This window comes from Melospiza melodia, chromosome 9 (assembly GCF_035770615.1).
Source record: "Melospiza melodia melodia isolate bMelMel2 chromosome 9, bMelMel2.pri, whole genome shotgun sequence".
Taxonomy (NCBI): Eukaryota; Metazoa; Chordata; class Aves; order Passeriformes; family Passerellidae; genus Melospiza; species Melospiza melodia.
This window is the reverse complement of record NC_086202.1, coordinates 3,667,397-3,693,425: the sequence shown is the minus strand read 5'-3', so window position 1 is coordinate 3,693,425 and position 26,029 is coordinate 3,667,397. Positions and strand designations below refer to the sequence as shown.

At 46.6% G+C, this 26,029-nt stretch overlaps 2 protein-coding genes across 2 annotated transcripts; one reads left to right on the top strand and one right to left on the bottom strand.

Moving 5' to 3' along the window:
* The first annotated feature begins 1,306 nt into the window (after window positions 1-1,306).
* On the top strand, window positions 1,307-3,953 carry LOC134421706 (PHD finger protein 7-like). The gene is given in 9 exon segments (XM_063162881.1): window positions 1,307-1,478; window positions 1,938-2,026; window positions 2,117-2,206; window positions 2,309-2,330; window positions 2,333-2,561; window positions 2,794-3,060; window positions 3,267-3,380; window positions 3,522-3,714; window positions 3,717-3,953. Coding segments are annotated over 9 exon segments (1,413 nt in total).
* A 9,826-nt stretch (window positions 3,954-13,779) lies between these two features.
* On the bottom strand, window positions 13,780-24,323 carry OAT (ornithine aminotransferase). The gene is made up of 10 exons (XM_063163032.1): window positions 24,211-24,323; window positions 20,938-21,164; window positions 20,230-20,454; window positions 20,008-20,103; window positions 19,315-19,442; window positions 17,909-18,031; window positions 17,117-17,245; window positions 16,358-16,471; window positions 15,437-15,581; window positions 13,780-14,580 (listed from the first exon to the last, which is right to left on the bottom strand). Exons 2-10 carry the CDS (start codon window positions 21,134-21,136, stop codon window positions 14,420-14,422), a joined length of 1,320 nt encoding a protein of 439 aa, XP_063019102.1. The 5' UTR covers window positions 21,137-21,164; window positions 24,211-24,323; the 3' UTR covers window positions 13,780-14,419.
* Window positions 24,324-26,029: the final 1,706 nt, after the last annotated feature.

Sequence of the window (26,029 nt, the reverse complement as noted above, 5' to 3'; positions counted from 1 at the left end):
CGTATGAAAGCCTAAGTACACAAAAATGAGGGCAAGAGTTGACCTCCAAGAGTATGAAAACTCTTCATAACTCTCCAAATTCAGTGTGCCTTAACAAAGTTCTTGACTGCTACTAATAAATACAAGATCACTTATCAGCAAACTAACCTTTGGTAGTAACCACCACTGAGACTTGAATTTTATTCTCATCTGCTTTTTATTTATTCAAAACACTGTACTATATTTTAGCATCTCAGTACTAACCTCGTACATTTCCTGTTTGTTTCATAAATACACAAACCTGTTCACTAAGACAAGACACAAACCCCAAATGGCTCCAACGTCGTTCCAAGCAATTGTCCAACAGCAAGATCCCCTCCAAGCCTCCTTTTTTTGAGGCTGAGGCCTATATCCCCCTCAGCTGCTCATCATCAAATCTCTGCTCCAGATCCTACACCACCTCCATTCCATTCTCTGTCCATGCAGAAGGACCTCACTGTCTTTCTTACTGTAAGGGGCTCAAAACCAACTCGGGAATTCAAGGTGCCTCAGAAGCCCAAGCAGAGGGGGCTTAGAACTGCCCTGCTCCGGCTGCCCACACCAGTGCTGCTACAGGGCCAGCTGCCAATGGCCTGCTTGGCCACACGGGCACGTGCCACCTCACATTCAGGTGCTATCAACCACCACCCCCAGATCCTTTTCCACACATCAGCATTCCAGATGAAATTCCCCACACACACACCATGGCCTGAGACTGCGGTGGGTCGGAGCTGAGCGCCTGACATGGCAGGAGCAGACACCAGGACTGGGAAGGTTTTTATGTCCTTGGAGATGAGAATTCTGATGGGACATTGAACACATCCCGATCTGAAACTTGCTTGGATGTAAGAGTAGGCAGAGGAGATGACAGGACAAAGACTTGAGGCATGACACATCTTAATCAACATAACAAATCACGACAAATCCTACAGGTGATGAAAAGGCCACTCTGGCTCACAACCAGCTGCCACAGGAGTTCCAACACAGAGAGTAGCAGCACAAAGTTACACTTGTGCACCCAGAAGACTTGGTGTCAGCGGTGGGCTGGGATACGCAGATCTGCAGTCTCACCTGTGTCCCCTGCCAGCAGATGTTGCCACCAGCCTGCTGCCATGAGAGCTGGGGCTCAGCAGCATGACAGGCCGCACCACCCCTGCACAGACATGCCCCACACAGCCCTGGCTCACCCACAATCATTTGGTCACAAATACAAAATTTACTCCCAGCAGAAGTTAATCCCATCCCCTCCAAAGAAGCCACTACTGCAACATCACCACTTGGCATGGGCATGGCACCACCATCGCCCATCACCACACATCAGTGCTGCCCATGTCACAGTGGCCCCAGTGACATCATCACCCGGGCCAAAGGCACAAAAAACGCCTGCACATCAACACCACCCTCAGAGTCGAAGAGAGACTGCGAAGAAGGAGCTTGCCTGAAGCTGCTCAGGCACCAGGGTAAGCCAGAGGCTTCTGGTGTCTCTGACACAGGTAAAACGCATCTATCTCTTCACTCAGGCTTGGAAGACAACAGTCAGGAGGAGAAATGCCAGCAGGACAGTGCAAGAGGCGCTCCGGCCGCTCGCCATCAAAATCTCCTACATCCAAGAGGGCACGGCCAGAAACTGTCCCCAACGAAAAATGTAAGAGCAGAAGCCTCCAACCCCACAGCTCCCTGGCACTGGCTCAGGGCGTTCTGGGGTAGTCAGTGAGGAGCCAAGAACCATGCCAGGCCCAGGCAGGAGCTCCCACACTGGGCTGAGCTCTGGGCACTTGCTGGGGCAGCCACGCCTGACCTGCTCTGCCCTTCAGCCAGCACAGCACAGACCCTGCAGGGCCCTGGGGCTGATCCTGCATGGACACTTGCCCAGCCCCACAGACCTGCTCATGCCCGGGGCACTTGCTCTGTCTCTGCAGCCTGCATGCTGTGCCACCACACCCAGGACAACGACATCTGTGGGGACAAGAGAATGAAGTTCAAGCTCTGTGTCCACACCTACTGCCAGGTGAATTCTCTTGGGGCTCCCTCCAGCTTTCAGCCCACAAGGGCCCTGCCTCCCTGGCCTAACAAGCTCCCGGCCTTCCCTGCCTTGCAGATCCTCGCCACTGGGCTTTACCCACGCGAGGACACTGGACACTTTCCTGTTGGGGACACCAGGCGCATCATCAGGGAAGCAGCCAACAAGGTGGGGATGACCTGGCAGGAGGAGCAGGCGGCTTTGCACCAGGAGAGGCTTCGCCAGCTCCTCCTGCTCCCCAGCAAAGAAGCCCCAGGCCTGGCATTGCAGGGGCCTCGGGTGCACGTGGCTCTGGGGCTCTCAGCTGGCTCTGCCCACATCCCACTCACTGTCTGGAGATGCAAACAGACCACAAATCTCCACTCCTGACATTCATGGGGCTGCTCTGCCCTTTCCAGACCTGCTTCATCTGCTGCAAGATGGGGGCCACCATCACCTGCTGCCAGACGGGCTGCGACCGCACCTTCCACCTGCCCTGTGCCCCAGACGGACAATGTGTCACCCAGTACTTCGGGGCCTACAGGTAAGGGCTGCCCACCCTCACCCTCGGAACCCCTGCATTTCTCTCCAAGCCCTTTACATCTGAGTGAATGCACAAGGCAGGAACCCATGGTTGGAGCAACCTGCCACACACAGGGACAGAACCCACACAGGGGCTGGGGCTCCCTCACACCTCCTGCACCCACACTGCCAGCACAGCCCAAGGGCTCTGCACTTCACCCTTCCCTCAATCATCTCCCCTATCTTCCTCACAGGTCCTTCTGCTGGGAGCACCGCCCACAGCAGGCACTGCGGCCACGTCCAAGCCAGGACAACACCTGCACCATCTGCCTGGACACGGTGGAAGACAACATCTCCTACAAAACCATGGCGTGTCCCGCCTGCCAAGACGCCCGCTTCCACCGGCACTGCATCCAGAGACTGGCTCTGCACGCTGGCATTGACTTCCGATGCCCGCGTTGCCTCAAACAAGAGCCGTTCATGACAGAAATGCTCACCATGGGGATCCGACTCTCTAAGAGGTTGCCTTTTCTCCTCCCACCTCACAAGGCACCAGGCACAAGCACAGTGCCAGCCTAGGGACTGCCCTGCCAGGCCTGCCCACCCTCTGGCCTGTCCCTCTTGCCCTCAGCTCCAACCAGTCCCTGGAAATGGCACAGGCAAAGGAGCAGTGACTGCGGCCATCTGCCTGATGTGGGCCCAACTCTTTCCCTTCCTTCTCTGGCAGACCCCCATCATGGCAGAGTGACCCAGAGGTCGGACCCTCAGATCAGAGGCATGGCCGCTGCGATGCCACAACGTGCCTTTGTCCAGAAGGCAGGGAGCATACGGAGGCACACGGGTAAGCTGCCAAAGCAGCAATGCAGCCATCTGAGGGGGATCTGTCTCCCCACAGGCACAGGCATGTAGAATTATGCACAAGGGCTCTGCCAGGCACTCCCTGCTCTGACACTTTGTCCTCACCACCTCCTTGCTCCTCCAGACCCTGGCAACTGCGGCTCTGCTGCTCCTGCGCTGCTGAGGGCATCCACCAACTCTGCTCCACTTTGGGGAACAGCACCTGCTCCTGGGAGTGCAGCACCTGTGCTGCCACTGACACTGGTAGGCAACAAAGCATTCAGCACTATGCAATACTCACAGGCACCACGATGGGCCTGGCACCAGGGCCCTCGGCACACAGCTTGGCTCCAGGAGGGCACTGGATACCACAGCGGCCTCTTCTGCCTGCAGCCTGGGCACTGTCCTGAAAACCTTCCTTCTGCCTGCACCTCTTTGCAGATTCCACTGGCAAATCAGACTTTGTGGACCCCAAAACCTCGAGCACAGAACTGCTGACACTGTCCCAGGACTCGGTGCTCCTCAAGAGCAGCTGCTCTACAAGCCCTCAGCAGGCCTTAAAACATGGCGACACTGAGGAAGGAATACAGTCAGGGGCAACGCACAGCCCTCCTGCAGAGCCCTGCACGATCCCGGATGGGCCAGCCCACAGTGCTGACACCTGCAAACCCAGCACTCCCAGCCAGGCAGCACCACAGCTCTCCCAGGGCAAGTGTCCGCCCAAGACAATCAGATCTTCCTCTTGCCCTCGGTGTGCCTTCAAACGTGGCTATCCCAAGAAAGACAGTGCCTCGGCGGTATCATACGGCCCACCCGCAAAACGCCGCAGGATTGACACTGGGCCAGCCCAGAGTGCTGATGAAAGCAGCCCCAGCACTTCCACACAGCCAGTGCCGGGGCTGTCTGAGGGCACTTTGGCTGCCAACACTCCAGCACCACGGCCACAACGTCCATACAGGCCTCCATGGATCTTCCACGGATCCACGATGGACAACCGCTCCCAGCCTGGGCCAATGCGCATGAGACACGTCTGGCAGCAACAACGGCGGGCAAAAAAGCCCTACAGCCGGCCACAAATACACAGCAGCACCAAATGTCAGCCTGTCCACACCCCCATCACCCTTACCCATTTGGACCCGTAAACATAGACATAGATCGATAGATATATAGATACCTATAGATATCTAGATAGCGATAGATGAGATAGATACATAGACACATAGATGATAGATAAATACATAGATACGTAGACATGGATACGCAAAAAATAAAGTTTTTTTAAACTGGAATCTTCATAATTTTATGCTTTCTCCAAGCTTACCTTAATAACCAATACAGATCTACGACCCCAGGGTAGGCAGCACATTTTCAGTGCATAGCTGCCCTTCACATCTGCCCAGTACCATGGCCATGCTGTTCAGGCCTTGCTGGCCGTGAGAAGCTGCTCTCAGTGGCCCTGCAGGGCAGTGCTCTGCTCCTCAGCTGTGTTCACACCCCTGAGCCCAGCTGCCCCTCAGCCTCTGCCTTGCCAGCAAGCCCTGGCCAGGCTCCAGCACCCGGCATGTCCCACGGACCAGCAGCACCACGGCCACTTTTTATATGAAAAAAAATAATATACTAGAACTGTACTAAAACAAGATTAAGGAGACATCAGAGAGGCCAGCAAAGAATGAGCAACAAAAACCTGTGACTGACCAGAGTCTGACACAGCTGAACTGAGATTGGTCGTTAAGTAAAAACAATTCACTGCTGGGTAAACAATTCTCTGAATCCCATTCCAGAGCAGCAAAACCAGAGAAGCTGAGGCTTCTCATATTCCCAGGAGAAAAAATCCTGGCAAAGGGATTTTTCCAAAAATATCATGGTGACAACCTTCCACCTGCCCTGTGCCCCAGACCATGTGTTACCCATTACTTCAGGGCCTACAGGTAAGGACTGCCCACCCTCACCTTGGAGCCCCTGTGTTTGTCTCCAAGCCCATTCCCACCCCAGCGAACACTCAAGGGAGGTTCCCATGGTTGCCAGCGACCTGCCACACACAGGGACAGAACTCACACAGGGGTTGGAGCTCCCTCACAGCTCCTGCACCCACACTGCCAGCACAGCCACACCATTGTTTTCTAGCTGTTCAGTAACTAAGATACCTCAAAGCTTGCTTCCATTTCAATCTTCCTTATAGTTTCCATATTCTCATAATCTTTTGCCAGGCAATCATATTTATAAGGCTTTCCTTTTCCATCTTCCCCAATGAGCCCTTTTCTTTTAATTGTCTTGCTATTGGTGTAGCATGTGACCACCCACCAGTCTGCTGAACAACAGCATAAACACAGAAACTAGATCAAACCAAATCATTCCTTCTCACACCCATGTTGTGTTTATTACAAAGTGGTGACTTTCAGCTCAGAAAAAAGCCACCCCCATCCAGGTCTGAGGACCCTGCATTCATTCCCGGGCCTCCCACTCCCCATGAGGAGCCTGAACGCACAAGGGGCCCTCCCTGCCAATGGTGAAGTGCATCCAGGCTGCCTCACAACAAAGTGTACCTCACACCTGTGGACATAAATAGCGGTAGCAATCCTCAGCCCTGTTACATAACCCCAGCTCATCTCCACAGGGCCACAAAGAGAAAGGTCATCCAAAACTATTTTCTTTCAGTAGCTCCCTCACTAGCAAGCAACAGCTGTGCTTGGAGAGGCCACTCTGTTGTGACCTGATGTGTGTGATGATATAGGTATGGTCTGCTCTGAATCCAGTGGCTACACAGAAACACCCACCACACTTAGTTTTAATCTTGTTTTCATTTTTGTGCTTTCCAAAACTTCAGAGCTGGGAGCTCAAACCTGAGCTCTTCAGCTGAGACGGCACTGTATGCAAATGCCAGCCCCTTTCTCACACTGCCTTTACTATTAATTTAAAGGAACTATTCCTGTACATGAGAAGGAGAAATCAAAGACTTTATCAGCAAGGTAATAGCTGTGTTTGTACAGCAACTGCCTGCCTGGCATTTACTGCAGTCCAGACAACACAACATGTCCCAGTTACGTGACTTTGGTCCATATACACACAGAGCCTCCTGTGGAAGAAGCCAGCCTCGTGCAGGGGCACAAACACCCTCATTTCCCCTGTCCTCTTTGATTTTTCCCTTACAATATTCTGCCATGTAGAAGTTTGCAACCCTTTATGTGCATGGGGCATCACTTACTCAGGGCCTACCCCATGATAGCATTGCCTGGAGGCCAGAAGAGGAATCAGGGTCCTGTCATGCCAGGCACAAGGCACCTCTAAAGGAAGAGACACTCTTAGTGTTAGGTTGGACGTGACATACACACGTGATGAGAGTTTAAGAAGAAATAAGTTTTTTATTCTTTGCGTTCTCCAGCTAGCTTATATACACCCTAACCTTAAATCATTAACTATACCACAATAACTTATTATTTTCATTGGTGCAAAACAATCAGCGTCAATATAATTGGTGAAAGCTTTACAGAAATTTAGTAAGGCGTGTATATGCATCTACTTATGCACGTAGTCTAGCTTACGTAAATTTTCATGTATCGTTTCTAACCTGTTTCCATGCTGACAGCCTTGCCTTCTTCCTTGCTATAGATACACTCAGAAATCATCAATTATTACTTTTTCTATTAACTCTGCTTTGTTTGCAAGCCAGCTGTCAAACCCCTCCACAGCACATTTAGAGTATAGGTGGCCTTTGAGTCCTAATAAAATACCTGCATTGTTTTTGAATATCTATATATATGCCTTGCCCTGTTAAGTTCCAGTTGTTCTTGATGGGCTGCAGCTGTGGCTGGTGAAGATAACTGGGATAAAAGAAGGTGGATTGGCCAGTCAGGGGGAGTCTTGAAGGGGCCCTGGCTAAGGAGCAATGTGCTGAAGGAGTCTGCGCTGTGAACATCTACAGCCCTAAAAAAACACTGAAAAGATATTGTAGATTGGGATTGTAGAAATATAATAACACCACACACTAGTGTCTCAAGAACTTCTAGTTTATCAAATGTGGTGGCAGAAAGAACGCAGGTGGAATATCCTTGTTCTGCAAAAGGAGAAGGTGCTGGGCTCAGCAGCAGAGCAGTGGCATCTATCCTGCATGAAGCTGGGTGACTGTCTACAAATCACGGCAGCTCCTCAAGCAGCAGCTCCCCAGGAGTGACATGGGACTGGCTCACCACTCCCTTCCCAGAGCAGCTGAAAAAATGAAAATGGCTCTGTGAAACTGAACATTGACTGGTTAACACTGCCCCTCTTCTCAGGCCAAACTGAGCAGCCGAGACTATCTACAGGTTTTTTATCTGAAAACTTAGTGGGAACAAGTGCCCCTCCAGTGGCTTCCTAATGCATCCCACCAGAGCCTGGGCTGGCTCTTAGAACTCCAGGGCTGTGCCAGCGGTGGTGAACTACCTTGGTATGGGATTTACAGAAGAACAACCTTTAGAGTGACTTGCTCTACAGTGCCAGACACCGCCCACAACACGGACCAGACAGAGAACGAACGTGGAGATTCTCCATCTTCGGAGTTCCACACCAAAGGGCTCACCCCAACTGACAAAGAAAATACGAAACCTCAACCCCCAACTCCCTTGTGCAACAGGTTTTATAGAGCTACAAGTCAGGGATGGATACAAACAGCAAACCAATAGGGAACCCTCAGGGGAGGAGTGAGGGGATTCCATCAAGCGTCTCCATCAAGGGGCCTATTGGGGTAGGAGGGTGGGGAGGATGGCACACATGGGCCAATGGGGCCTCCAGGAAGAGGGGAATTCCAAAGGGGGGTTGCAGTCAGGGATTGGCCCGAGGTGAGAGTGGCAGGGAAGATTCTGGAACAAAAGGGGCTGGGTTGCCTTGACAGGCAGGGGAAGAGCTGGAACAAGGGGTGGGGAATGGCATGAGGGACAGCTGTGAGGGAGGTAAAACCCAGGAGTAAGCCGCCTCAGGGAGAACATGGGGGTACAGCAGAACAAACTTAACAAGGCTTTAATAAAATGAATTGGAATCACAACAGCTTCCTATCCCTGCAAACAATATTACCCCAAATAAAGGATACTTCTCAAACCACCTGCTCCAACAAGGCTTCCTACCCACAAAATGTATAGTTACACATCTATAACGCAATACAACTCGAAATGTTCTGCTAAATCTAAGTCCTGACCAAAGTTTGTGTATTAAACATACTGAAATACATGTAAAAGTGTGGATTTTTTTTCCCCTGAGTCTCTATGGTTGCTGCTGCTGACACCTGTGATGACAAAGCTGGCTTGTCCCTTTGGGACTCACCTTACCCTCATCATTCAAAAAGAGGAGTTTTTATCCTCAGAGAAGGCAGGAGCTGCCACAGCACTGGTGGCAGAAGGTGTGGAGGACAGGATAATCACTGAAGCTTTCATGGCTTTGTGATTTCTTCAGCTTTCCTGCCTCCATCAAGGTAGAAATTAACTTTTTTGTCCTGCCAGCACATTATTTAGAAATGCTTTCAAAAGACCAAGTAATTCGTATTTAATGATTTCTGATTTTTAAGGATAAAAGATTCAAAACTACTAAGGAATACTGGAAAATAGATGCTCTTGTCCCAACACCAGTGCATGTAGGGAAGCACTCCTGGGGATCTTCTCTTTCAATGGTCTTAGGATCACTTCTGAAGGAAAATTATTTTTAAACTCCCACCACATCCATGTGAGTCCAAGTCCTTCAGCACAGCCCTAACTGCCAAATACTTCACTGACCAGGCATTGGCCATCTTGCCAACAAGAGCCAGATGGAATGTACACCACTGTCATTCCTGCCAGGACAGCCAATTTGAGCCAATTATTCCTTCCACAAAACTAGGCTCTAGCACAGTTCATCTGAGACAGGGCAGCCTGGTATTCCTGCTGGAAATACCTATGGCAGACAGGGAACTCAGTGTTTAGAGGGTAATTACTCCCTTTTCTCATTTCATAGCTCTTCCAAATGACTGTATTAATTTGAGGATTAGGTCTCCCATGTGTCAGACCCGGAGAAGGTCTGGGAGTTCATCCAAGGTCCAGGCCTTTGTTTGGATTGCACATTGAGCCAAGGGTCACTACTCTTGAGGGGCTTTCTCTGCAGCCTAAATCATAGCAGATTATTGGGATTTTACACAGGAACGAGTAGGAGTTGCTTTCTACCCGTATTTGTTTGGACCAGAGCCGATAACAGCCTGGGGATTTTCCAGACAGCACCATCTCTGCTTGGATTTCTCCAAGCAAGCCCGAGCAGAGGGACAGAAAGCTTTGAGGGCAACAACAGCTGAAGAGGATTCCTGATGGTCACCTCTTACATGCAGCACAGTACATTCACCACACTGGGCTGCCTCAAGGATGAAATCCAAAGCTCAACAACTTCAACTGGAAATTAAAAACAAAGAAGCATTCCAAACTGTGGCCTAAGTCAGCTGGTCTTCCTTGAGCCATGAGCAATCAGATTGCTATAACTCCTCATGTTTGACAGGCAAAGCTGAAAGGTTGGACTTGATGACCTTAGAGGTCTTTTACAACCTTAATGATTCTATGAAATCTTACCACTTTCAAGCATTTGGTGAGCCTCAGGACCCCTTACAAGTGATCCTCAACACAGAAGCTTCATGAGCTTTCCCCCAGGGTATTACAAGGGGATTTTAATCCAGTAATGTTTTTTCCCTCGCTTTTCCTGCTGAGAGAACGTTCAGCAAAACACCTCTTTTCACTGCAAAAATACAGCAACTCCAACTAGTTAAGGATGGAAACATGACAGGGAGGTCTAGGGAAAGCAGTTCACAAGTTTTAAGGTCTACTTAAAATTTTGTCTCAAATCTCCATCTTCTCATTTCTCGACTTCAGTGATGTGAGAAGGAAAGCCTCTTTTTTCCTCTCTCAGCTGTCCCCACATCCCTATCAGTCGGAATTTGCCACACTGGAGGTACAGGAACTCTTCTAACAATCCCCTTCACTCAAGATCAGCCACAGGAGCACACAGCACAAGTTATGCACTGAGAGAGCACCCAGAGCCCAGACCGAAGCTTGTGTCACACCTTGGTGTTGATAAAGCACAAAAGCAAGCCCCCAGGAGTTCCCAAATTCCAAAAACTCTCCACCCAGCAGTAAACTCTTAGTTTAAAGCAAAGCTTCTGGCTCCACCTGCTGCTGGAAGGGTGGAAAAGATGAAGAAGCAGCTGCAGACAAAACAAAACAAAACAAAAAATTAAAAAGAACAAAGAAATAACTAAGGCCTGCTTTTATACTTAGCTCATCCTCCCAACATTGTCGTTAGAAGACAAAACAGAGATTGTTTCATCATGGAAAATTCTAACAGGTTCAAGATGTGACGCTCTTTACCCGGTCATGACCACCAGGCTCTTGGGTCCTATTAAAAATTACCAAAATAGATTACTTAACTTTAGTAAATACTGCCTGATGACACAAATTCATGGGGTTTGTAGCTGAAAAGAGCCCAGGTCAAGGACAGTGTCATAAGCATGATTCGTAAGATTGCCAACAGGAAGGAGGAAGAAAAGGAAACCCTGCATTGTATGTTTTCCCTCTCCCCTGTTCAGTGTGTGGCACTTGCCTCTCAGTGTTTCACATAGTCCCCTTAAATCTTGGTTTACATTTACCCACAGTGTAATTTTTTCTTTTTATGCCAATATATATATTTAACGATTTTATGCCAAAACCCACACGCTTTTCCCTTGCCAAAGTGCACAGGTGCCAGCACAATTGAGCATTATTTCCACAAACAAAGCTCCCAGTGAAGCCAAGGGCTGCCCTGGGTGCCTCAGGAATGCTGGTTTGGCTCTGGGGTGCTTGGATTACCTCGTGTGTTTGCCCAGCACTGAAGGCAGGGTCACTATTCATTTAGAAAAGCATTTCATATACCTGATTTAGAGAAACATCACAAGCTATTTCACAAAAATATGTGATGGAGACAGATTAGGCCTTTTCAGCCAAATTCTTATAGCAACATTTTGCAGATACATATTTGTGCCTTTAAAAAGTTTTATTGCCGTACAGCTCTTGCTAAAGAAAACTAAGCCCTCTGGATAGGCAATACAGAGTTCTTTCAAGTGCCATTTTAAAAATAAATTTCAATTACAGCAGAAAAAAAGCAATGCCATTTGCACACTTGCATCTCTACCTAATGCAAACTTAAAAAAAATACACTAGGAAGGTTCAGAAAAGGAATTCTCTGAGATTGCACTTCTCAATTTTCTACTACCTTACAATGCAAAAACGAAACTCATTTCATGAAACATACATTTTCTCTGCACATTCCAGTGTGTATATTACACTAATTTGTAAATTATTTTCAGTTTCACCTCCTTCAAGTTAAAATCTGCTCAACACCAGCCTTTGGCTGAGCTACCTCCACTTGAGCAATCAGTGGAACAAGTTCAAACCCCAGAGCGCTGATTTCTGGCACTCAGCGGGTAAAGGCACTTTAGTTGTCTACATTTTTTTGGGAATAAAAGCCCTGAAGAAATTTTCTAAGGCTAATTAAGATCCCAGACAACAAAAGCGCAGGCAGGTTTTACAAGCACATTAGTTATACAAGCAGCAGAATTTGAGTTTGAGAGGTTCAGGCGGTGTCACTGAGAACTGGCCAAGTTTAGGATTGCCAGAAGGCACAAAAACCACTTTCCATGATACAGCAAACCCCCAAAACAGACACATCATTCCAAAAGCTTTCTCATAGCCTATCATTTTATCACTTTGCACAGAAAAAGGAGCTTTGACATTCCCTTTGACCATCCAGCTCCACCTCCTAACTCACAAACTTCTGCCAACAGGGTTTTTATTGTTTGTGAAGTGGAGGTTAGCTGGTGACAGGCTTAGTTCCTTGGAAGAAATGTCCTGTATGTCTTCACTTCTGAAATAATACATGTAATTTTGTACTTGTTCTGGCATTGAACTGTAATAAACCAAACCATCAAAACCTCTGTCTGCTCTAGCTCTGGTTCCAGACACACACCCTGGACCTTGATTACTTAAGAGAGCCAAAGAGCTCTCAGGTTAAAAGAGAAAACTCAATTACCCCATCATTAAATAAGGGCAATTTAGGATGACTTGTCTTAGGAATTCTCATAAGCTTGCAAAATAATTGGACTCATGAAGCAACTAAAAGACAAATTAAGAGCTCAGAGATTCAACAATGGTGTGCTGGAGAAAAAGAAAAAATTCTCAAGTTCTGAAAAGTCTCGGCCTATTAAAACTGCAACCAGAAAGTGTGTTGGGTAAAATCTGAGCTCAAATTGATCATCAGCAGACAGAGAAATATTCTTAGAGAATACAAATTAGTAAAGCATGTCACAGAGCTTTACATGCAATTCCTGTTTATTACACAAATAAAAAAAAACAAGGGGGAAGAGCTTCAAAGCTGTTCTTCAAAACAGTTTAAACAAAAAAAAAATCCTCCACAATGGTGGGCATGAACTACAGGACAGCGCCCAAATCATGTGAACTTGACTGGCTCTTCCCAGCTTTAGTGAGGGACTGGGGCAGCAGGGAATTGCAGAACAGCAAGTGCTCTGCAAAATGGCAGAGGAAAACCTCTTAAGGAAAAAAACAAAAGAATTTTAACTACAAAAGGGATAAGAACTGAAACAACAACCACAAACTTAAGTACGTGGATGACTGTTGCACAGAAGGAAAATAAATGCTCTGTGGCCTGAGGGGCACAATGTCAGCATGACACACTCATGGCAGGAATATTGCTGAGAGTGAGGACAGGGAAGCACCAAAACACAGACTGGAACCTTCCACCCTGCAGCCCCTTCTGGCAATGAGGCAAAGAGTGCCTGAGCTGGGGCAGGAACAAATCCGAGCATATCCTTCATCCTTGCCAGCCTTGTAACTCTAAAAAAGTCAACATTTGTGCTGCCAGGCGTTTCAGAAGTTTACCTGTTGGGGCTCTGAAAGGTCTCCAGCAAGTGCTGTTTACCCCATGGGTTCTCTCAGGTATTTCCCTCCTTGCCCATAAGCCCAGTGTTCAAAAACATCAAACTTCCTCACCAACACCTCCTTGCATTTTTTTATCTTATTCCTAACATGTTACTTCACCCACAGCTGCCACATCACCCAAGGCAAGGAAGGGAGAATGTTCTGTCACCCCACTGGGTCACTGCCATGAACTAAGGAGCCTTCCAAATCCCAAAGCATGTGACTGTATTTAACCCCTATGCTCAGCAAAGGGAACATTTTGCACTATGTGATTAATTGGGGTTTAGTTCAGCTAAAACCAACTAAGAAAAATTTAAAATTCCAAGTTTCTATGAGGTTTTGTCTGTTTGAAGACTCAGAGTATTTTCATTGCACATCAACGTATTTTTTTTTAATGCAAAATGTGCTTTAATATAAACATCCAGATGATAGAAAGTTTTGTAACAGTAAAAACAGATCTAAATGTTCAGATTTATTTTACAAGATTGCAAAGCCAAACACTGAGGCCAGGCTTAAAAACAGCATCTCTTGTCATACAATCAAAATATTGTACACACAGAACACAGCTCGATGCTTCTCAAGTCCACCAGCATAACACCCAGTTTGTCAAACCTTCAGCATTAGAATTTTTTTTTAAGCTGCACATGAAAAACAGAAATTCACCCACAATGATAAGTGCTTCCATCTTACAGACATCTTGCTGAGAGGCAAAAAATGCCAAATGCCATGTTTTGGAGAGTGATATGAGAGTGCAAGGCAACCTAAAATATATATATATATATATATCACACTTTAAACTTTGGGCAAGACTTACAACAATTAAGCAGATTTCTATAGGTATCTCCCTCAAATATTCCAACTTAGTTGTTCAGTACATACAGAACTTTATTTCCAAGTGTTTCAAGACTGGAAATTCTTTAAAACCATTCTGTATTTTTTACAGAGCCATTATAATTTAAAGATACAGCTATGTTTTAATAGTCAAGTCCTCTTAGATAAAAGGAATGAGAGATGCTTGCTTCAAGAGCAGGCCTTCATCACACACATGTGAACACACCCCGCTGGGCCAGTCAGGTGCCAGGCTGTAAGGGCCATGTTTTCAGAAGGACAGGATGGTTTTGTGGATGATTTCGATGGACTCTCGGATCTCGTCCTCCTTGATGACGAGGGGCGGGGCCAGGCGGATGATGTCGCCGTGCGTGGGCTTGGCCAGCAGCCCGTTGTCGCGGAGCCGCAGACACACCTTCCAGGCGTCGTAATCTGCAACGGGAGGGAGGGAGGGAGGGAGGGAGAACATCAGCAGGACATTGGGGACATTGAGGACGTTCCCAGCACAGCAGAGGAGGTGCCACACCTGCAGCACCTGGTGATCACAAAGGAGAGGTCACTCTCTGGAATCTGCACAGCGACACTGCTCCAGAGCTGTCCTTTGCCTCAGCACACGCAGTTCTGCTCCTTCACAGCTCACTGCTTGTCTGGCACTCAGACTTCAAAATAAATTTTAAAAGGGGAAGCATGTGAGGAGGAGGTAAGGGAACATGTGGACAGGACTTGAGATAAGGTTATGTTTATGTAACCTGGGTTTCAGCGCATCGTTGTGGAAAATGACACCACTTCCTGCAGCACTGTATCCTTTCATCAAGTACCTTGATATTCAGATTTCTGCTACAATTCAATATTATTCTGATATAATTTCTTCTCCATCATTAATTTTTTCCTTCTTTGTACCCTCCTGTATTCATTGTATTCTTCTAACTCTTCTAAAAACAACTAATCCCAGCCCATGCTCCCATAACCTGGCAGGAACTGGTGTTCTAGCTGTAGACAGTTTTTTCCCAAAGAGGAGAGATAAAGTCATTTGTTGGGAGGCAGATTCACCATCAGGTTTGAACATTATCAAATCATAAGAGTTCAATTAATTTAAAAACAATTGTTCTTAATTAAAAACCCTATTTTTAACAGCACACACCAACTTAAATCAATTTTCAGTGGTAATACAGTACTGTAGCCATGTTCTAAACACAAACATCCTGTCTACATGCCATCCCCTACCTACAATTTAAGTTGAAAAATACTTCTCCATGCTGTGTTTGTGCAGTTGGTTTTATTTCCTCACCTTTGGTTTCCCGAATTACGATTGCATTCAAGAGCCCTTTTCCTCTTACAGCAGTCACAATATTAGATGGAGTCTTCATGAGCTCACTTCTTAGCAGATTACCCATTATTTCTGCATTTTTTGCCAGATTTTCTTCTTCAATTACCTAAAGAGAAGTCAGATCTACAGTCAGCTGAAGGGCAGTGCATTTGTTTTGTTTGCCATGGGGCAGGATGGGTAATGGCACTGAACCTGCTGATTCACAAAAGCTGTTGCAGCCACAGTGTCCCTGCACAGGCTGCAAGTCCCAGCAGGTTGGTATTGAGCCTTTACTCATTCGTGTCTACAAGAAACAGTAATGTCCTTGAAATTTTATTCTAAATAAACTGCTCTTTGTTTGCTGTTATTTGCAAGTAAACAGCAAACCTCTGAAGGCTCTGAATCTCTCCAAGTCTGAGTCCTGGGTAGTGATGAGGTTTTCTGTGTGACCTGCATCAATGTAGTCAATTAAGCAATTACAAAATAATTGAATTGCACCTTCTGGATGGGACATTGTAGTTTCCATTTGAGATCCATACCGGTTCTCGAGCTCACAGAGCAACAGCTTCTCCTGATGTAGTAAAATAAGCCAATTTCAAAATGTCTTCATGAAATTAATGGAGGTATTTGGTTAAATTTACATAATTGCTTTAAAACTTCCTCTAGATGAATTTTATTTTGACATTTAAGACATTAAGATCATAAGAACACAGGAAGTGGGCTGCATTTCCAATAAAAAATTTTGAATTTGTATTATGATCTACAGATAACCACTACCAATTTTCCATACTTATTTAAAGCTAGATTTCTACTGATAGCATGAAAAATAATACCATTTATTTAAGCAAAGATCATGAGACCCTTTTTAATTTGGATTCCAGACCTCTAGCCCCCCACACAAACCTCCAGTGCTGCCATTGCCACACGGCAGGCCAATGGATTTCCTCCATATGTGGATCCGTGTTCACCAGGTTTAATGGTCAGCATGACTTCATCATCACACAGCACTGCTGACACCTAAAATGGGAAGGACAGCAAACTCACATACTTACAACAGGAAACTTTAATATATCTAAAGCAAACCTTCCCTCAGAGCTCAGAAAGTTTTCAGCCTATGGTGATAAATTTCATTTACATTCCCAGCAGATCTGACAATCCCATAATTAATCCCTTAAATGCACTTAGCTATAGTGGTAACACAACTTTCAATCCCAGTGAGGGGAATTTCTCCAAACGGAATATTATTTCAAGAGTTTAAGCTTCAATACTTGGTTTAACAACTCAGAAATCCTGTCAGCTGGCCAACATAGTTCAAGGCATTGTAATTTCCAGCCTAATCAGCAGGAATTTAAGTCACTCCAAGAGGATAAAATCAGCCATGCAGGCATGCCAGACAAATGAAATAATGCCAGTTGTTCAGCTATAAAGGTAGTATATTTGGTATTCCATTATTTTATTTTGTCTCTCTCAAGCTGGACTGTCTGGTCATAAATCATAGTTAGTCTTGCAAACAACAATTTCCAAGTACAACAAACATCAGATTTATTGTTCTTCCAACTGGCAGATTTTCAGTGTTGATGACTAAGAAAAAAAACGATTATTCAACAAATGTTTGGGTAATTTTATGTTACTTTAAATTATTGGTATTTCTTTAGTACTCACAGGGTATAAGCCACCAGAAAGGGCCTTTCCAAGAAGAATTATATCAGGTCTCACATTTTCATGGTCAACAGCCAGCATTTTCCCTGTTCTGGCTAAACCAGTCTGTACTTCATCAGCAATAAACAGAACCTGTAAAGAGAAGAAAAATTCAAACAGAACAGGGAATTACTTTCACTATCATTCCTAACCCAATCCTAATACAATTTTTTGAGGTATCACAGCAATAATGAAGACAACTTTATTAATAATATGTCAATGTCTTTCTTTGAAAATATGAAAATAATTATGACTAGCACTTACAAATTAGGAATCTGAATTCTACTGGAAAGAGAGACCACTGATTTTTAAATCAGAGATCACTGATAACCATTTTTCTCAGTGTTTCATTCAGTGACCCATTATTGTAACTGATTCTTGGTAGCAGTTATGCACATCAGCAACCAAGGTCTTGGATAGCCATGTTAATTGGAAACTTATATTGTGGAAAAAAAATTAGAAGTTAATTGAATCTAAAATAAATCCTGTTGAAGAATATTAACTAGAAACTTAAATCAGTGACAATAGTAAGAAATAGTGAATAATGTGCACTGCTAAGAAGTACTTTTTAGTGAGATATTACCAGGAAACACAAGACGTATACCTGCATTGTTCCACTGAAAGAAGAGGGAATTATTAAATAGCATATAAAGTCGTACACCTTGCATAGAAGGGTGACCTGACAAGTTACACCAGTAAACACAGTGTGTAGTGTTAAGTGTTGAATGTTTAATGCCACAGTGAATTCTCTCTCACATTGTGCTTTGTGCAGAGGTCCCTCACTCCTGTGAGATAGCCTTTGTCAGGAACAATCACACCTGCTTCCCCTTGAATTGGCTCCACCATGAAAGCTGCCACGTTGGGGTCTTGAAGGGCACGCTGCAACATTGGGCACGGGGAGAGGAGACAAAAAGAAAAAGCTTTTACTCAGCTCAAATACAGAAAATACATGTAACAGAACCTGATTCTAGCCCTGGTGTTCTTCCTCAAAGGATGAGAGCAGCATTGCTGTCAGGCAGCTCTCTCTGAGTGCCACTTCAGTTCCAATGCTGTGTCACTGTTGGCAGCGTGAAATCAGCTGCTGTGCTGGCCTGGGAAGTACAAACCTTGCAAACTGCAAACCCAGCTTTAAACTGCAAAGCAGTTTATCAGATCAGTTCATAAATCACCTCAGAAACACCCTCAGTTTCATATTGCCCCATACAATACAAACAATTGCTCAACTCTTCCCTTAAACAAAAAGAATTGAGCCCCTCCAGACAATTTTACCTTAAAGCAAAGTCCACAGGTACATTCTGCACTATCAAGTTCAAAAAGGTTTAGAAGTCCACGAGGCACAAGAGATCTAATGATTCCCAGCATGAATTCAGTACAGCTTCTCTCAGCTTTGCCCCGTGAGCAGAGTGAGTCCAGCTCTAATGAAGGCATTAAATACTTGCAGGCCTCTCACCATGGGCAGCCTGCTGCAGGTTCAGAGCTGAACAAGCCTTTCCACACTGCAGCTGTGACCACTGAGAGACCTTTGTGGCCCCTAAGCCAAGTCCAAGGAGAAAAGCTGCTCTGTCCTATAATCCCTCAATCTCCAAAGCTCACCCACTTGTATGGAGCAGCCCCAACAGGTACAGAGGTTTTTACTCACAGAAATTGTCCCTAATCAAGGTCACCCCTCCCCAGGTGCTTGACAGGATTAACCTCAGAAAACACAGGGAAATACTGAGAATCACTGGCATTTCAGGAGCTTGTGGAACAGCAACCTGGCATGGTTTTAAGGATGTAAAACTGGAAATGAGTATTTGCAACTGCAGTGAATTCTAGTGATAGAATCACAGGATGGTTTGGGTGGGAAGGGACCCTTAAGCTCATCCCATCCCACTTCTTGCCATGGGCAGAGACATTTCCACTAGACCAGGTGGCTGGGAAATTAAACAGATCATGGAGTTTTTCTTTCAAATCCTAAAGCCTAACTGAAAATCAAACCCAAAGCAGAATTTACCCACATTTCCTATCCACAGTTACAACAAACACATTCCTTATATATATACACATCTACTTACAGATATCTTAATGTCTGTTTCAAAGTATAAACTTCTGATTTTCCTTGCTATTACCAAAGAGAAATTGTAAAATGATTCCATATAAAAGAACAAAAAATTGTCAAATACCTCAAGAGCTGGAAGATCATTGTATGGGATCAGTTCAAATCCTGGCATGAAGGGCCCAAAGCCATCATAGCTGGATGGGTCAGTAGAACTGGAGATGGCAGACATTGTCCTGCCCCAGAAGTTGCCAGCTGGAAAACAAAAAAAAGGGGAAATTGTTACAAAACTGACCAAGAGCCAGAACACTTTAAAGGACATCACACTTTCCACATTTTAAGAGTTATCTAACAAGATATTAGGATCCCCTTCCTAATGGTTAGCATTTTGTATTGATGGCATAAATACACCCTGTTGCTACATCAAAAACCAAAAGAAAATTATACTCTAAGACCTGACAAATTTACACAATAATTTCCTTAAGTTTTGCTAGTAGTCTGGAAAATTGAAAATAACCCTGATAATGCCAGTTTCTGGAAGACCTGGAAAATACAGGACAAAAGCCCTGGTGGGTGAAGCCAAGAGGACTGTTTAACCCTATTGAGCAATCTGTGAGAGGTGTGGCACCAAGCTGAGGAGTTAACCCACAAAAAAGTTATGCAGGAACAACAACTCAGGAATAAAAAGTACTGCACTTTAAGTGATTAAAAGAGCATGAAGGACTGGATGCTCTTTCTTTCCCTGTGACTTCAGGCTGCCTCCCAGTAACCCAGTGTCCAGATCCTCATGTCCTCAACTCGTAACACACACTTAACATACCTGCAAAAATGATTTTAGCTTTGTATTTTGGAATTCCTTTCACAGTGTAGGCCCATTTCCGAGCCAGTTTGCAGGCAGTTTCTCCAGCTTCCACTCCTAAAACATAAAGCAGCACCATTATCACTCTTGCACATGAAACAAGCCATCAGTGCAGCACAAAATGTTACACAACCAGTGAATCTCAGAGACAAGAACTAAAATGGAAACCAAGTATTTCTTTACCTGTGTTCATTGGAAGAACTTTGTTGTAATTGAACATTTTGGTGACCAGCTCCTCGTATTCCCCAAGGACATCGTTGTAGAATGCTCTGGATGTCAGGGTCAGTTTTTCAGACTGGGATTTCAGAGCATCCACAATCTTTGGGTGACAGTGGCCTTGGTTGACTGCACTGTAAGCACTCAGAAAATCAAAATACTTCCTGCCTTCAACATCCCACACATAAACACCTGGGAAAACAAACCTGTGGTCAGCACACAGAAAAAAAAAGACAAGACCAAAAAAGGCTCCTCATACATAATTAATGACCAGAGTAAATTTAAATTAAGTGATAATATATGAACAGCCCACAAGGACTTAGATAGGATTCCAATGCACCTTTTCCTGCTCACATTAACATTAAACCTCTCCTCACAAGGTAACAGAAGAAATTAAGTGGCATTAAAAATTACTTGCTGGGTTATTCTGGAAATTATCAATCCTTTAAAACATTTTAGAGACAGCACAATTTTTTCAGGTGCCCTTATGCATAATAATGCAGCTCTCTAATCAACAATCTGATGATTTTATTTCATCAATGATTTCAATTCCACCCAAAAAGAACCCAACAGAGATTCAGAAATCAGTCAGGTCAAAATCATTCTGCCATGTTCTCATTCACCTCCACAGACCCACAACACCTTCAACCTCCAGGAAAAACCTAAATAAAATACCTTTTCCTCTTTCCAGAGCAACAGGCAGTGGGTGATAGTTGTGAGCACCATATTTGGCCTCACGTTCAAAGATTAAATCTGAGGAGAGAGGCCTCTGGAGGGTTTTTTTGGGAGCCACTGAGGTAGCAGAGCTCAGGGAGGAATGAAAACCCCGGCAGAGAACAGCGAGGGGCTGGCAGCGGGTGAGCTTGGAAAGCATGATGGGCTTCAGGAATTCTGACACAGGTCTGGAGGGGAAAAAATAAAAGAGTTAATAATTAGCACTAAGAAGTCTTCAGAAGAAATGTCGGAATGATTGAAGTGGTTTTACTGCCAGGATTACAGGTTCCTCAACTATTTTGCAATTCAGCCAAGAAAGTTTATACAGAGTATAAATTAAGGTGGGATTAACATCAAACAAGTCATTTTTTTCTATTCTCTACACTTACAGAAACAGAAAGAAAACTAAACTGTGTGACTCATCAAGTCTGTGAAGTAGTTACATCATTTTTCCTGTAAGTGTTCCTTTTTCACTTCCCCTTAAATTCTGATTTACTAATACTAACTACAGGAAGAAAGGTAAGTTCATCAAATTTCTTGTTCTAATGAAATGCCCAATTTCTACTAGATTTTCATCAGACAAATCATGTCACAAACTTCCATGATATTGGCTATCCCTGGAAGTGTCCAAGGTCAGGTTGGATGGGGACAGTGGAAGGTGTCCCTGCCCATGGCACTGAATGAGCTTTAAGGTCCCTTCCAACCCAAACCATTCTGGGATTCTATGATCAGAAAATAGATGTAAAGTAATAATATGTCAGATATTAATGATCATTAGAGCACTCTGTATTTTCCCAGCAATTTCCCCTGAATACATAACCTTGTATTTTCACCATTTAGGGGTAACCTGTGGGTAGGATTTCATGAGGAGAATGCACTTTGATTTCTTCTCTGTGCCTGCTCCTCAGTATACTTCCAGAGAAGAGGATGTGAGCTGGCACTTGAAAAGCTCTTTGAGGAAGCTCTTCCCACAGCAGGGAACAGCAGAGAGCCAAGAGTCCCCAAAGCTTGGGTTTCTGGTCTCACAGAACATCCCACTGCCAAACTGGCAAAAGGTTTAACCCCAGAGCAGGATCACAGATCACAACAAGTGCTCTGCTCATCAAATGCAGCCCCCCTGTGACACAGCAGAGTGAAGAGCTGAGCAGCCTGGACACTGCTGCACCCCCTAACAGCAGCAAAACCTCCCCTAAATACCAACAGCAGGATGCAAGCATTGCTTACTCAAAGGTGCTGTTATTTCAGGCTGCTTGCAGAAGACAGAAGTAGCAAGTGATGGATTTATCCCTAATTTATTTTGGAAAAAAGCCACCCCCTGAATGTGCTGCCTTGAACAGAGAGGCATTTCTTTCAGCAGACTCCCCAGGTATTACATTTCTGCTCCTCACTTCTAACCAAAGCCAAAAGACTTTTCTCCATCTCCCAAAATCCAAGTGTTGAGGAAGAGTCAGCATTCTCCATTCCAGCAAGAGGAGAATCCTACACAACTCTGGGCATGTCTCCAGCTGTTAAAGATTAGCCCTTTGTGTTAATACTTTTCAAGATTATTATTCAAGGATTTCACAAACAAAAAAGACAAATACTTCTCTGTGCAAGAAAAAAATTTGATGACTCAAAATTTCAACCTGCTGAAACCCTAAAATGTAATTGGTCTGTGACATCCTGGCCCCTGGCACAGCTCCATGGCAGAGCAGCTAATCCTATCACAAGCTTCCAGATTTTGGAGATTTTCCAGACATTCCTGAAATGAAAGGTACAAAGAAGTTAAACTCTTATCTGCCCTGTATCAGAGGTACCTCTCTGCATGAAGGATCACAGATCCTCAGTTTGAGGTTCTTGCTTTACTTCTTGCATATTGGAAAATATTCATCAGATTTTTTTTTGAAGGGCTTTTTCCTCCATGGAGGGAATTGCCCTGCATGCTGTGCTAGGGAGGCCACAGCACTTTAGCCAAGTGGGGAAGATTACATGGAGAAGAGCTGAGTGAAGCTGAGAATTACAGATTCATCTGGAGTTAAAAGGAGAGGGAAAATTTGGGGTTGATGATCAGCAGGACAAGGTGAACAGAAATTTCAGGAAAGAGGAGGGGCATAATAAGGAGAAAAACCCAAGCAGACAAAATGAAATAAAATAAAATTAATTACCAAGTGTGAGAAATATGATCATGCAGTGGAGCAGGCAGTGCAGGAATCAGAAACCAGAATTACACCAACTAGAAAAGGTCTTGCATCAGAACAGAAAACCACTCAAAACACAGCTGTAAAACACTCGAACAGCTTTGCTCAGCTATTGAGCAAGATTATCCAGACAGGATCCTGCAGACTGCACAGGTAAATTGAATGGTTGTATGAACGTGACACTGAAAAACACCCCAAGGTAACTGGGGGGGTGCTGTCAAGCACATGAAAACACTCAGGTTCAGGTTGATAGGGCAGAGAGGAATTGGTGCCATGCTGCAGCCTCTACCAGCTGAGTCAAAGGGGTGAACCCTCTAGGGGACAAGCAGGGGGACATCAGTGTGGACACGCCAAGCTGCCTGTGCAGACCAGCACCACAGCAGGAACAGCTCAGCACCTGGGCTGGCAGACAAGAACTGCAGAGTCACTGAGGCTGGAAAAGACCTCTGAGATCACCGAGTCCACCCTGTGCCCGATGCCTACCTTGTCCCAGCCCTGAGTGCCACATCCAGCCATTCCTTGGACACCTCCAGGGATGGGCACTCCCAACCTCCCTGGGCAGCCCCTGCCAATGTCAAATCACCCTTTCTATGAATAAATTCCTCCTGATGTTCAACCTGAACCTCCTCTGGCACAGCTTGAGCCCATTTCCTCTCATCCTGTCATTGTCACCTGGGAGAAGAGCCCGATCCCTGCCTGGCTACAGTCCCTTTTCAGGGACTTATAGAAACGATAAAGTCCCCTCCGAGCCTTCTTTTCTCCAGCAAACCGAGTTAAAAAAAAAAAAAAAAAAAAAAAAAGGAAAAGCAATAAACCCAGCGGTGAAATACCAGATCCCGCCGGCCACCTCTCCGAAGGCCACGGTCACAGACAGTGCAGAGGCAGGGATGTGGCATCGCGGAGCGGGGCTGGCTCAGGCACTGTCACCTCCCCCGCTCCCCGCGCAGTGACAGCGCTCCCGGGGCCTTGCCGACGGGCCGGCTGCGGCGGGACAGTACCGGGGCACGGTGGCCCGGAGAGAGGCAGAGATGGCCCCCGAGGGCCGGACGGGCCGTACCTGGTGCTGCTGGAGGTGCCGGAGCTGCTGCCGGTGCCGGAGGTGCTGCCGGTGCCGGGGCCCGTGAATAAGAGGCGGATGCGGCCGCGGGCCACTGTCACCGCTCCTCGCCCCGCCCCGCCCGCATGACGTCACTGGAATTGCGCTCGTCGATTGGCTATCGGAGCTGATTGGCGGCCACCGCCCCCGCGCTGCGGCACCTCCCCTTGGCTCGGGGGCTCCCCATTGGCGGGCGCGCGCGATCCAGCGCCCCGCCCATCCCCGGTCCTCAGGGGCGGTGCCCCCGGCCCTCGCACCGGCACCCCGGCCCTCTGAGCGAAGGCTTCGTTCCCCCTTCCCTCGCCGCCTTCCGCTATCCTTCATACCAGCCCCCCGGCCCTCAGAGCGGAGGCTCCGTTCCCCCTTCCCTCACCGCCTTCCGCTATCCTTCATACCGGCCCCCCGGCCTTCTGAGCGAAGGCTTCGTTCCCCCTTCCCTCACCGCCTTCCGCTATCCTTCATACCGGCCCACCGGCCCTCTGAGCGAAGACTTCGTTCCCCCTTCCCTCACCGCCTTCCGCTATCCTTCATACCGGCCCCCCGGCCCTCTGAGCGAAGGCTCCGTTCTTCCTTCCCTCACCTCCTTCCCCCCTCCCTCACACTGGCACCCCGGCCCTCGGACTGAGGGCTCCGGCGCTCGGACCGGCTGATCCCGTCCCCCCTTCCCTCACCACCTTCCCTCATCCCTCACACCGGCACCCTCGTCCCTCAGGCTGGCGGCTCGTCTCCGCTCTGCCGAACTATCCTTGGGAGCAATCTTTGTAGCCACAGAACCCCACACACGGAACCCGTCCACCCCCGCACCCTCCCGCCGCTGTCACCGCTCATCTGCACTTGTGCCCTCGAGGAAGTTACTGTAGAAAAGGGCGAGTACTGACAAAAATTTTAGAGGAATTGGGAAAACATTCCTGGGAATAGGAGATGTGTGGGCTGGTGGCTGCAGGTTCCCCAGGGATGTGATGAAAAGTGCTCTGTGTGTGCTCAACTCTGACCTTTCTCTTCCCAAGATATGAACATGAGCTTTCCCCAATCTTTTAATATATGGCTAATACAAAATAATTCAAAATGACAGCCAGGGATTCACAGAGGTTGCTAAGGAATTGCTCATGGAGCTCCTGTGCCAGGTGGTTTTTCCTACACCAATGTGCTCTCCAGTCTGTCACGGTCCATCCATTGTCCCCATGCCCTGCCCTTCTCCTCACAGAAGGGCATTGATGGAACCCTGAACTTCAGGCTCTGCTGCCTTGGGAGAGAGGGAGGGAACGTGGGGACAGTGAGGTCCAGGAGGGCCCGGTGTGCTCTGAGCCTGGCTTTGAGCTGGGACCAGCAGGTGAGCAGGGCAGGCTGCAGCGAGCCAGTGCAACCCTGACCTTTCCCCAGGCTAAATTACACCTGGAGAGCATTTTGTAACCAGAAGATCTGGGCATTTAAGGGGAACTGTGAGGTGTGCTTCATAAATACATTGTGGTTTTATAAAAAAAAAAAAAAAATCATAGACTGGTTTGGGTTGGAAAGGACCTTAAAACTCATCCAGTTCCATCTGCTGCCATGGCAGGGACACCTTCCACTGTCCCAGGCTGCTCCAAGCCCTGTCCAACCTGGCCTTGGGCACTGCCAGGGATCCAGGGGCAGCCACAGCTGCTCTGGGCACCTGTGCCAGGGCCTGCCCACCCTCTCAGGGAACAATTCCTTCCCAATATCCCATCTAACCCTGCCCTCTGGCAGTGGGAAGCCATTCCCTGTGCCCTGTCCCTCCATTCCCTTGTCCCAAGAACCTCTC

Excerpts from the sequence above, each read along its gene's own strand:
- OAT (XM_063163032.1), bottom strand. The coding sequence starts at position 21,136 with ATGCTTTCCAAGCTCACCCGCTGCCAGCCCCTCGCTGTTCTCTGCCGG. Across the intron at positions 20,104-20,229 it reads AGTTCTTCCAATGAACACAG|GAGTGGAAGCTGGAGAAACT; the intron begins GTAAAGAAATAC and ends TTTATGTTTTAG. Across the intron at positions 16,472-17,116 it reads TTTCTGGTGGCTTATACCCT|GTGTCAGCAGTGCTGTGTGA; the intron begins GTGAGTACTAAA and ends TTCCCATTTTAG.